Genomic DNA, 13,074 nt, shown 5'->3' on the forward strand with positions numbered 1-13,074 from the left:
CAAATCCCTTGACCCAGAAGTCACTCTCTAGTCCTGCCATTTTATCTACCATGAAATCAGACCGTTTTATTTACTGCTCTGCATTTCCTTATTCATTTATAAAACACAAAGAAGACTGGGCAAACACCTGCAATGCTGCCTCTCCACCCCCTCCCCAAAGAAAGACAGTAAGAGAAAAGAAAACACCAATAACAGCAATAATAACAAAGTACTGACTCTCAGGAAAATTCAAGTCCAACAAGGAAACTGATCTGAACAGTAACAGTAAACTCTGCCTTGGTGCCATCGAACAAGCACACGACTTAAAGACAATAATAAAAAGGAATGTTTGGAGCAAATCTATAATATAGGCTTTGAAAGACTACAAGAGATTTGGGGGGTGCGTGAAGGGCACTGTAAAATATTGCCATAAAATGATGCCACAACCACCAAATTCTGGACCACTGAAATGATGAGGATTCTCGAAAAAGCAAAAAATCAAAGCATCTGTCCTTTTAACAGCAGGTTATCTCAGTCTTTACTGTTACACCATTTAGGATTAGAAACACAAATAAGACCCAAATTCTCTCTCTGTAATACTAGGTGTAATACTTAGCTCATTAAAAGCACTGTTTGAGGTTTTGGTTGCTGTTTGTTTGGGGGTTTTGTTTCTTTGCACTTAGCAGTAGTTTATGTGCGTGCATCGGGGCACACACACACCTCTACTCCAAATGCCGAGCAGTGAGCGTGCCTTTATTTGCACTGAGGGTTCCAAAAGTCACTGTGCTGTGTGCTTCTTGCCTAAGCCCTCTCTCTCCCTCTCTCTCTCTCTCTCTCTCTCTCTCTCTCTCTCTCTCTCTCTCCTGGAATTCCCGGCAGATACCAGAATGTGGTCAAACCTCATTCATCTCCCTGCTGTTTACAAGACAGGATTTATGCTCAATGTGCTGGACGCAGTGACCACATCACTGGACAGCTGAAGCTACCGCCCAGGCTTCCTTTCATCTGAGAAATTTCCACTCAGTCCAAACACCTATCAGCATGAGGACACACAGAAGAGCAATTACAGCCAACACGTGTAGCCTTTAAGAGTACACCGATAAATACCCATTTGGGAAGGTCAATTTAATGCAACCCAGGCTGTTATCTGGAATAGTATGTCACCAATTCAATCCATTAAGTAATTACTCAAACCTCAAGAGGGCTCACAGAAGTCAAATGTGGTTATTCCAGGTTCACTGCTTCTGGTCTCCCGAAGGACCGTTTAGGCCGACAGCTGAAGAGCAGATCTCAGAGGTTCCCAGGCATCCCTAACGATGCCACGAAGACAGGTCAGCGAGTCTACGCAGGGGACAACAGCCATCAAAGGCCTGGCTGCAAGGGCCACTGGGAAAGCAGGAGAGAAGCACTGTGGGTGAGAATGAGCCAGGAGAGGGAGGGGGGAGGACACACACCTCGAGGATTCAGGGGAAGCAGAAATGTGCTCTCCCTAAAAACCAAGGAGAGAAACCTAAAGACAGTGAGATAGGGCTGAAAGACACAACCAAGCTTTCCCCAGCTGCTGTGAGTAAGGAGCTGAGTCATTTACAGGAAACCTTGGTCACACATTTGAGCTGCTTCCTCCCCCATCGCAGGTGACATCTGAAAAGTATGAGCCATTTGTAGGAAAACTGGTCACCTCGAGACCGCGCGTTCAGTGAAATAAATCAGACGCACACACTGAATGTCGCATGGTTTCTTCTACAAAAGAAACCCAAAATGTAAATAAAGAGCAAAATAAACAACAGACAGCAGAAGGCAGGGAGATGAACCTCAACCGGGAAGAGGATCAAGAGATGGAGTAAGAGGGAGAGAGAGGAGATGGCATAGGAATTAAAGGGCGTTCCATGCATGTACCATCTCCTCAGAAGCGATAGAGTACTGTGTGCTGCAAACATGCAATAATAAACAAAAAATAATTTTAAAGTGTGCCTACTGCATGCATTTTCCTGTTCTGCATGCCTGCTGAGGCCAGTGATAAAGGGATCTCACAGATAAGGTTCAGTGAGAGGCAACCGTTCCTAGCAGGCAGAATACCACACACCCACCACCTCTTCCAGGCAAGCATCTCTCACATAAGTTGTAGCCAAGTTACACAAAGTGAGCAGTAGACAAATATGAAATACACCGCAGCATTCAACACCCTCAGGCATCCTCACTCCCAAATCAACCCCAATACCCAAAACAAAGAAAATCACGCTCTAAAGGGGAAAAAAAGACCAACCAGCAAACAAGTGTCACTAAGAGCAGTGTGTGAGTGTACAGCCAGCAGGAATCCAGCCACAGCTCTTCTCCAAAGTCCAAAGAGTCACACCTACCTGGGTGATTTGTGCTTCAAGTGTCAAATTGATCTCATCTACCCACGGTCTTTTTTATGGCTCCTGTTGTTGCTAACAGTAGCTCTAGACAACGTCAAGCAAGTAAGTTTGGGATTTGGAGTCAAGTTGGTTTGCCATAGTGGAGCTGACAGTGCCGATTTTATTATCTCTTGTGGTTTTTGTGCTTGGTCTCCTCCTGAGCTGGGAACTAAGAAGACAGTCCTGAAATTGCCACCCACTGTGGTTACTGAGTCTGCAAAAGTCACTAGGCTTGAATACACTTGCAAAAGCCAGATACTACAATCTGAGTCACATAATAGGTAAGAAAGCCACCACAATTAAATGTATCTGTGTGAAAACATTTTTCATATTATATAATGAAAGTTGTACCAATTGATAGCTATTTATAACAATAAAATGTAACAGGTATTCATTCAACATTTCTGAAGCATCTACAGTATAGACACTGTGCTAAGTGCTGCAGAAATACCAAGATGAATAAGGGTTTATAAATTAGTACAGTGTAGGAAAGGGGAGTTGCACAGAAAAACTAATCTACAGGGCAAAATCTGTACCATACAGAAGAGCAAAGAGGTAACACAGTTCCTCAGAGAATGCAAATTCATTATCAAAAATAAAAGACGTGTAGTCAGCTTAGTTAGGTATTGTATACATACTCCGCCCACACCAACAAGGGCAGGATTCCGCGAGGTAGGAGGATTTCACTTTCCCGGGATAGCTTCTTCACAATAAGAAGATGAAAGCATGGAGCAAATTGCTTACAGAATCCAAACAGAAGGGAAACGCATAGCTTTGACTTCAACACACGAGCTACAGTGTGCACAGGATGTGATGCACTACGGCACTATTTCTAAGCCGAGGCTAAGCAATACTGTAAGTCTCTGCATTGACAGGATCATGCACAGTATTAGTTACGCAGGGAAAAGTCTTCTCTACTACACATTTTTCCTCAGTGTGCCACCCACAGACTCTGCCTCTCTAAGAATAAGGGGCACAGAAGGTTGAATTTAGCTCTCTGCCTTCCCTATGGGGCAACATGTGTGAGAATGGGCAAGTGGATTCCAGAACAGCCACTGGGCAGGACACATGCATGGTGACTAAGAAAGTTAGAGGAATCCAATCTTAACATAAATAAACAATAATAGGTCTATTAGGGGTTTGTACAATGGCTCCCCGAAAGGTAGCCGTGCAGGACCTGCCCTGGTGATTCAGTTTAGGGCGCCAAGCTGTGCTAACATCACGCGTCAAGGAGAGCTGATTTCTTAGGGCTTCCCGCTGGGAGAAGATCACACACTTGCATCTGCCTGTCCTCAGTCCGTGATGGCCCAGAATGCAATTTTCAAAAATTCTTCACATGTTAGTATCATTTTACTTCTCTAAATGTTAAGACAAGAAAAAACATTTTGATAATAAAAATATAATGAACTTTGAAAACAGTATAAAGAGAATACCTTGAAAGCCTGGAATCAGAATGCATTTCCTAAGCACGAAACAAAGAAAAACTCCTCCTTATTTGCACCCTAAACTGTATCATTAATGCAAAAATAAAAAGAAGAAACAGAAAAAACATAATGGAGAAGAAAGTGTTTGAAATATATATATATGGATAGGTAGGTAGATAGGTAGATAGACAGACAGACAGACAGAGAGGTTACAATCCCAAGAACACATCAGTAAACACACAGACACAGAAAAAGATAAGCAGTCTCAAAAGAGGAAGGCCAAATGCTGAAGAACTGCATACAAAGATGCTTAATCTCACAAGAAATCAAGAGACTGCACATTAAAACAGCAGTGAGGAACCACTTCACACTTGTCAGATGGCAAAGTTTAGCAAGGAAGTATGAGAAGCCCAAGTTTAGTGGGATGGCAGCCTACAGTGAGCGGGGGTATGCTCAGAATGAGGCTGGATACTACGAGGATCATGTGGAACAGAAATTCAGCAGTCTCTAATAGACTTATGGGTACGCACACTTCGTGAGCCAGCAGTACGACCTGTAATCACATATTCCAGAAGCTCTCTTGCCAGGGATATAAGGAGACGTGTTAGAGAATGTTCACAGCAGCACTGGTGTAATGGTAAAATACTCAAGGTATCTTAAATGTCAATAGTACAATGAGCTAAAACTTAGGATACGGTCAAAGAATGGAATTATGCACAACAATGCCAATAAAAGAATTGCAGTTTTATCCAGCAACATGCACGCATTCCGAAAATACTCGAAGAAAAACAAAGCACTCATACATATGGCATGGTGCCACTTATATAAAATACACAGGCATGCAACACAGCATATGCTGTCTGCGGATACTCATGCATGCCTAGATGCATACACCTGTGAGAAGGATGCCTCCCAAGAAAGAAGGGGAAAGAGGAAGAGAAGATGATGGGAGGAGTTCATTGGGAAGGTTTCTGTGCTGAGCCTCGAGAGCCTTAGCAGCAGGCACAGACAGTCCTTGATTTATGCTGGTTTTGACTAACGATTTTTCAGCTTCATGATGGCAGGAAAGCAGTAGGTATCCATAGAAATTGCACTTCAAATTGAGATCCTTTTCCACACCAGCGATACACGATCCCATTCTCTGGGGCAGTGCCGGGCGGATCACAGGGCACTGCTGACAGCCCGCACCTGCCCCACACCACGCGGCTGGCAGCCACGCAGGTGAGAGGGGAGTTGGCTGTTTCAAATGAAATCTCAACTTCAAATTGCTTCAGGTTGCAATGTAGTAAACCCATCTGCGTTGTAAAATATTAAGGGTGAACAAACCTAGGTACAGCTGCACACACGTGTGTCATGTTACTGTCTACACGTCTCAGTGTGATTCCCACAGTTCACTTCCCATCAAGTATGTCTAATGAATGGTTCCCTTTCCCGGGACCCAGGAAAAAGTACTACTAAAGAAAGACAGGAAAAGAAAGCAGATCACTGCTTCTGGAGGTAACAGAGCTGAACTAGAGGAAAGAGGGCAGCTGCAGTCCCTTCTTGTCATCTGGACCCCCCAGGGCTCCAGCTGCACCCCCCACAAGCATCTTGGGTCATCAGCTGCCTGCATGGCATCCTCTCTCCAAGCCAAACTGACCCCTCCTCAGTCTCTCTTGAACTGAGACCACGTCTATGCATCTTTCTGTGCTAGACAGGGTCTACGATGCTTTGCCAAAAAGAAGCTTTGATGAATGTTAAATAAACAGGCTTGAGCAGGCACGAGTAGCTCGGTTGGTTTGCAGCTAAAAACTAGAACTGGCCCTGAGATCATCTAATTAGGTAAGGCTCCCTGTGAAAATCAAGTTCTATTGGTGTCTTAGAGATCAGACTTTAAAATACATAGCAGATTTCCCTGCTTTCTGGTTTGAGTGAACTTCATGATTCTTGATCTCTTCCCCCAAAAGGACTTGGTGAGGAAGTCTCACTTTGAAACATGAAAATGAGACTCCAAGTTGTCTTCCATCAATTTGCACAGGCACGTCCTTCATAATTCCACCTTCCCAGGCAAAGCCTTCTGACTCCTTCGCTTCCTTCCTCCTAACCCTCCGTCACCATTTCCTGCCTGTGGATTTGCTGTAGATGCAGGTGGTGAAGTTGACGGAAGAGGAAAACGGCTTACTTCTGCCTGCTAGTGGCCTGGGCAAACTCGGAATATTTTGCCACACGTATTTTCCTGTGGCTCCATTTTCCTCACAGGAAGAAGAACACAAGCATATGCCACATTCTGTCTCAACTTCACCTTTAGGAAATCCCTACAAATGGCATTAGGCGAAAACAGAAAAAAGACAACTTTAATCATGAAACTTGAAATCCGTATGCTTGAATGACAAGAAAGTTATGAGAAAATGTGTTAACATGCATCTTTTTGAAAAAACACCTTTTAAAATCAGGATTGAAGAGGATTTTTGTTTGATAGCCTCAGTTTCACTTGGGCCACAGGCTTTCCCTTTCCCGGGACCCAGGAAAAAGTACTACTAAAGAAAGACAGGAAAAGAAGGCAGATCACTGCTTATGGAGGTAACAGAGCTGAACTAGAGGAAAGAGAAGGCTTCCTTCTAGAATTACAACGAGAACCTCTACTCGAGGCATTCTAATTTTTAACCACGTTGTCCAGAGGCCACATTAGCCTGGGCTGAGGGTTGAGAGCCTAGCAGGAAGAAGGCAGAGGGCTGGATCCACCCCATTACTATTCCACCTGGAACTTCCAGAGGCTGGAAGGTTTTCGAATCATGTGACACGGCAGAGCCTTGTGTAAATAAGCTGAAAATTTTGGAGGAAGACAGTATATTTTTGTTTTTGACACAGGGTCTTGCTATGTGGTTCGGGGGAAACAATTTAAATACAATTTGATCTTAAAGTAAGACAAACAAGTAGTAGAAAAAGCCTAGAGATAAGAAATTTCCAACTTAGATAATCTCATCTATTTGAAAAGATAACGGGATAGGGCTCAAAAATATGCCTGAACCCAGGGATTTAGCGCAGTGGCACAAGCACCTGCCTGGAAAGCACAAGGTTGTGAATTTGGTTCCCAGTACCAAAAAAAAAAGGTAATTAAAAATTAACCAGGGGGCCACGGCACCAATCAGCTCTACAGGCATTAGGCTTGGGGTTTGAGACCCATGAATGGCTTTGAAATGACCTGTCGCAGCAAATAAATTCAGGACGTGCTAGGAAGGCTTTCAGCACAGTTCCTGCCTGGCATTTTCATTTCTGGGGAGACGACTACCCTCAAATTTCAGGCATTATCAGGGGAGAGGAAACCAGTGGAAGTTCCCTCAGCTTTCATTACATAAGCTAAGGCGGTCCCCAGTGACAGAAGAGCCCAGCTTTGCACAGCATCCTCAACCACCACCACACTTCCAGATCTACGAACCTCTGCCCAAACTATTCGGAAGGCTCAGAGTGACTGAGTGTAACTCAGCACTCTGGTTCTGTCAACTGGGTGCATGCCGGGGCACAAAAGTGCTACGTTTTGGCACATGTGTGAGGTCTCTAAAATATTTGCTGGAAAATGGTCTGATTTAATGACGTTTTAGTGAAGATAAGACTTTGAAACATCCAGGGAGTCCCAGTCACTGAAAATGCATTTGAAAAACATAAAGAGATCCCATTGCTACCCAGAATATTAAACTCTCTTGAGTAATTAAAGTAGTAGACAATGGCTTGCTTTATAAAACTAGATGATCACATGTGGAATTCTGTTCTTTCTTAAAATGGGCCTCCCTCAGTTTGGAAGTAGGGATGTAATTAATTATAATAACAATGTGAATGGAATCACCACTTTGTAAACGTACAATGGAGTTAGTGCTGGGTGACTGCAGTCCGGTGTCACTCTTTCTCACATACTTCCTCATGAGTTCCAATAAAAAGCCCATTAGGTAGGCACTACTATCTCAATTTCTACCCACATAGAAATTGAAACTCCAGCAGGAAACTCCTTGAGGGAGGACACCACACATAGATCTTGACTCCTGCATTCCCAGACCCTGACATTTCAGAATAGATGTTAACTCTCCACATAGCTTAAGGACATTTTTTTTCCCGGAATTTATTTGTTGATTTTGGTTTTGGTTTTGGTTTACTTTGCTTTTGCTTGGTTTTGAGACAGGTTCTCTGTGTAGCCCAAGCTGGCCTCGAACTCATGGCAATCCTCCTGCCTCAGCTTCCCGAGTGCTGGGATTACAGACATGTGCCACTATTCCAGCTTGACCAGAATTTGGCTAAAGGTCTATTATACCTAAGCACTCTGGGGAGGAGGGTTGTAAACTAAAAAAAAATGCAAGCCATGTGGTCTGCGCTATAACTACTCATCAACTCTACTTATGTAGTCCGAGACCAGCACGGACAGTCTATGACTGAATGGACATGGCTGGGTGACAATAAAATATTATTGACAAAACCAAGAAGATAGCTTTATCATTTTATAGAAATAAAGGCGAGGAGAGCCTCAAGGAAAGAGTGATTCCAGTGGCAGAACCCTGGAGTCAAGGCCCTGGGAGAACTGGCTGGTTACAGTCTATGACTGAAACTGCTTAGCTTCTCCAGGGCAAATGAAGCATCCGGACACAACTTCAAAAAGGGGCGTTGTTCTGAATAAGTATCTTTTAAACACCAGAATTCCCCCATCACCATGCAGCTTGATTGACAATTTATGATCAAAACAATTGTGAGGAAAAGTTTAGAATGAAAAGCTTGAAATGGGATACATACCTTTAAAGTAAAATTTCCCTGGGATAAACAAGAATCTTATCTCCTCTCCACACATACACACACAAAGAAAACTCGTAAAAGTTAAAAGTAGTAATTTAAAATCAAGATGTAAAAAGCTATAAATTTTGTGTCATTAACTACTTTTCCTTCACTAACACAATCTTTTAAAAAATATTTTCTTAACAAGAAATCTTTAAAATATGAGGTCAAACTCACTGTATCAAAGAAACCAATAGACATAATGTAAGAGCGATACTGTCACTGATCATTTCTAAAATATATTGTGGAACTTCCGAGAAGTTAAGCTTATGTTTAAAACACAGTGTAATTGCCTAAACATTAACCCAAAACCCTCTTGGCAAGCTTGGGGTTGAAACTTCAATTTTGTAGCATTTCTACTGGAACTTTGATAGGCAAAGGCAATAACTTTCAATTCTGTCGTTTCCCCCAGTCCTTTTATAAAATCTGGAAAGTTCTTTTAAAGTAAGAATAAAAGCAATGAAAAAAATACAAAACGATGCAAGATCACAAGTGCGAAGTATTCTAAGCACACGCTACTTGGAATTTTCATAATTCAGTCAATGATTTGCAAGCACTTTATGCTGATCCCCAAACCACGTGGAAAAACCATACAGAAATATTCCTCAGAAAAGAAGCATATCTTTAAAGGACAAAAATGATTAATTAATGATATATCTGTTTGTCTTACAGTACCATTGTCTTATGCAAATATTGAGTTGTTTCATATGATTTTCAATGAACCCTAAAGCGTAGTAATTTTTTTACCCATCACCCTTTAAAATTTCCAGATGAATAGGGTCTTAAAGAACTCTGTCCACCCTACCTTGTTTGTTCTTCTGCTTGAAACTGCTAAGTTAATTTCCCTCACTTCTGGTCATACATGAATTTTTTAAAAAACTCTCCATTAACCTTATTTTCTTCTTTCAAAAACATCATTGCCCATTAACTTAGGCTACCAAAACCTAACCCTAACCTAGGTAACTCCTGCTTTGCATGCACACACACACACACACACACACACACACACACACACACACACGCACGCACAAGTACTTGTCCTTGCCGCTTGTCTTAGGAAATTTAGAACTCTCACTAAGGAGACCAGAGGGAACCACGCTGGCAAACGTGCACAGATACCTAGTTTTACGAGTTCTGAGGAAAGGGCTCCCTTTGGCGCTACCCAGTATTTACGAGGGTTGTTTGTCAAGACAAACTAAGGAAGCCTCCTCCCCACAAATTAAAGAATCCAGTTACAATCCATTATTTCATTTCTGATTGTTTTTCTTTGTAGTAAGTGGGAAAGTGGATACTGGATATAAGTCTTCCCGGAGCTAAAAGAGCCCACATTAAAGGCTCCAATTAGCTATAAATCAGTTGTCTTTCCTACTGGGGAGAACAAGAGAGAAAAGAGAGGGGTAAGTTAGAGAAAAAAGGGAGGGGAAAGAGTTTCCAAATTAAATCCTGAAGAAGAAAAAGAGGGGGAAAAAAAAGATGCGCACTGCACGCCCCAAAGGGCTCCTGGAGGCTGCGGAGAAGAGTGCTTTAAAAGTAAGACCAAGGCAAGGCTCTCGGGCCCAGGGCCGGTCCTCTCTGCCAGGCAGACCGCGCATCCTGAGCCTCCGCAGGGGGCTGCGGGACCGGAGACCCAGCACACTGAGCCCCATTCCGCCGCCTTCCCGCGCGCCCCCCGCCCGGACGCCCGCACCGGCGCTATTGTTCCGCAAACAAAGCCCGCAGGGCCATAACCATTAACGACTTCTCATTAAAAGGCTTTCAGATATTCGTCACAGCGTGTAAAACCCCTAAGCGGGGCTCTAAATCCTTCCTAAACCGACGTGAGGAGAAAGAAAGCGCCCTGATGGCACCTTCAAACCCGAGGCAACTAAAATTCCAGCTCTGATTGTGTGTGTGTGTGTGTGTGTGTGTGTGTGTGTGCTCCTCTTTCAACCTCTCAGCCAGCGCCAATGTACTTTGCTACAAAATCTCTGTTATCTCGGAATAAGCTGGATGGAACGCACCTTTAGCCAGGCTGGGCGCGCGTCTAAGTTAAGCGGAAGAAGTTAAGCGGGAGGAATAGAAAACCAAATGAGAACTGTAAAACCTAAGCCAAAACTGTGACTTTAAACTCGCTTCTCCCCGCCACGCTGAAACGATCGCGCCCCGTATAGAATCCACACTTCTTCAGCATCCCGCGGAAGGGACATAAAGTCACAAAGGTGGCGGGCGCGGGTTCTTTTTAAAAGTGATGCAATGAGAAGGAAAGGAAAAGAAAGCCTTGCTTGCAAGACGAGGAAGTCAGAGTTCGTTGTTTGCAGACTGTTTTGGGGACGAGCGCGCACGGCTGCTGGCGCGCTGCGCGGGGCTCGAACCCGCCGCCTACCTTGGTGTACTTGAGCTCCAGGTTGGGTGTGGGCGCCGGCAGGAGGTGCAGCGCCGCCACCAGCGCCGCGGGGTCTGCGGCGCGCGCGCCGGGCGCGGCGATGTCGCTGGAGGTCATGGCGCGGCGGCGGGCGCGGGCGCGGGCGGCCGCTCTATATAGGCAGGTGCGGCCGCGCCCCCGAGTGAGCGAGCCAGCGGCTGGGCGGGCGGAGGGCACCGGGGACCGGGGGGCGGGGGCGGCGGCCGGGGCGGGGCCTCTGCGGCGCCCGCTGGTTCCGCCCGGCCCACGGTCACGGCCCGGAGCACGGCGCCAAGGTCACCTACCGCCCGGCCCGCGGTCCCGAGCAGGGACGGGCTCCGCCTGCACGCAGACCCCGGTCCCGACCGCGATCACAGCCCACGGTCCCGTTGCCGACCCGGCCCACCGTCCTGACCCGGCCCGCGGTGATGGACCCGCTCACGAGGCCGGCCGGACACGCAAATCCCAAGCCGGCCCACGGTCACGGCCTGGACCCACGGTCACAGTCCCTACCGGGCCCACGGTCCTGATCTGGCCCACGGTCAAGGGCTCGTTCACGAGGCCGAACGGGCATGCAAATCCTGACTGGCCCACGGCCCCGGCCCACGGTCACGGTCCCTGCCCTCCACTGCAGCCGCGGCGCTGCCCCTCCCCTGCACCCCTCCGCCCCGCACCCGGCGCCGAGCTCCCACGCGCGGGCCCCGGCCCCGGCCCCGTCCGCCCGAAGCTCCCTCTTCCCTCGAGGGCCGCGCCCGCGGGTGTCCCCGCCCACTGCTGCCCCCTGCCGCCAGCTCGCCGCGGGCCTGGCCCGGAGGCGGCATCGCATTGCACGTTGCTGACCCTCTTCCCCAGCCCCTTCCTGGCCTCCCGCCTCGCCACGCCCGCGCCGGCCACGCGGGAGCTCCGAGTGCAGATCTCGGGCCCAGAGAGCCCCTCACAGTGAGCTTTCAGCTGGGGAGCGCTGAGCTAAACCAGGGTTCCCACGGAAAAACCTGTAACAGGCCCTCCCTCCCTCCCTCGCGCAGAGGAGCCCGGCAGGGGCGCGCGCCACCGGGGAGTGAGGTGCTGGCGCGGGGACCACAGACAGGACCGGGGGTCGAGATCTGCCCCGGAAGGCCTTTCCAGACCACGGGGTCTGGTCCCGCGGGTCAGCGCCCTCCGCAAGCGTTGGCCCTGGCCCAGAGCTGAAACTGCCTAAGGCTGGGTGCTTAGATGCTAAACTAAGCTGGGGTGGAAATGGGCAAAAATACTGCGCTTTCCTGTTGGGTTTGTGAAAGAAAGTTCCAGGCTTTCCGAACCCAGGCGGCTGTCTGCCCAACGCAGCGGGAGAACTCAGAGGGTCTAGGGCCCTTAGCTCAAGCAATCTGAGGTCTGCAGTTCACAGGGGTTTCTTTGGCCAAAGAGGATACCTTACTAACGATAAATATTCGCGAGTTGCATTTTTATCAAAGGAAAGCGCAGAAGGCAAGAAGCAGGAGAGAAGACTGCAGATGTGACCTCTGGGGTCTGCGCCCTGCCGGAAGCGCCCTGCTCTCGAGTGGCTGCGCGCTGAGGCGGCCCCAAGCAGCAGCGCAGACGGCAGGGAGCCCGCGGCCAGGCAGCTCGCTCTGCAGTCTTGCAGGTAGCCAGCTGCTGGCTCTGCGGCTGGGACGGTCCCAGAAGACCCGGGCATTCCCCAGGAAGAGTCCAAGTCTGCGGGAAGTTGACCTTTGAGTGACACCTGAAAGAGGAAGTGAGGCTCCCAGGAGAGGGAAGGGTGCTCTGGTGGAGGTGACAGCGCTCTGGGGGACAGCAGAGGTGGTTGGAGGGAGTCGGTCAGGCCAGGTTGTCAAGGCCTGACTTCTCCTGGGAACAGAGCCGTCCCCAACACAAGACCACTGCCTCTCACACACAGAGCACCTTCTGCTCTGATCCCATCCCATCCCTGGGCTACTCCCTCCCAGGGAAGGAGCAGGACCTAGGAGTGATGCGATTATCAGCCATTATTACTGCAGAGAGAGAAAGCAGACAATTTCTTCTCCTCTGGCCAGAAAGGGAGTTAGTTAGCTCTTGATTTCTCCTCATCAGCATTTCCCAATACCTGGTCCAGTGACAGCTGGCCAGC

General features: G+C 47.4%; 1 protein-coding gene across 1 annotated transcript in view; it reads right to left on the reverse strand.

Annotated features, from left to right (window-relative positions):
• Positions 1-11,109, reverse strand: part of Aldh1a2 (aldehyde dehydrogenase 1 family member A2) — an 80,621-nt gene extending 69,512 nt beyond the window's left edge. The window contains exon 1 of the mRNA XM_063254281.1: positions 10,953-11,109. Coding sequence (XP_063110351.1) covers positions 10,953-11,069 — 117 coding nt within the window. The 5' untranslated portion in view covers positions 11,070-11,109. The remainder of the gene's footprint in view (positions 1-10,952) is intronic.
• Positions 11,110-13,074: the final 1,965 nt, after the last annotated feature.

This window comes from Cavia porcellus, unplaced genomic scaffold, assembly GCF_034190915.1.
Source record: "Cavia porcellus strain 051 isolate PalLab524CR breed Dunkin Hartley unplaced genomic scaffold, mCavPor4.1 scaffold_8, whole genome shotgun sequence".
Lineage (NCBI taxonomy): Eukaryota > Metazoa > Chordata > Mammalia > Rodentia > Caviidae > Cavia > Cavia porcellus.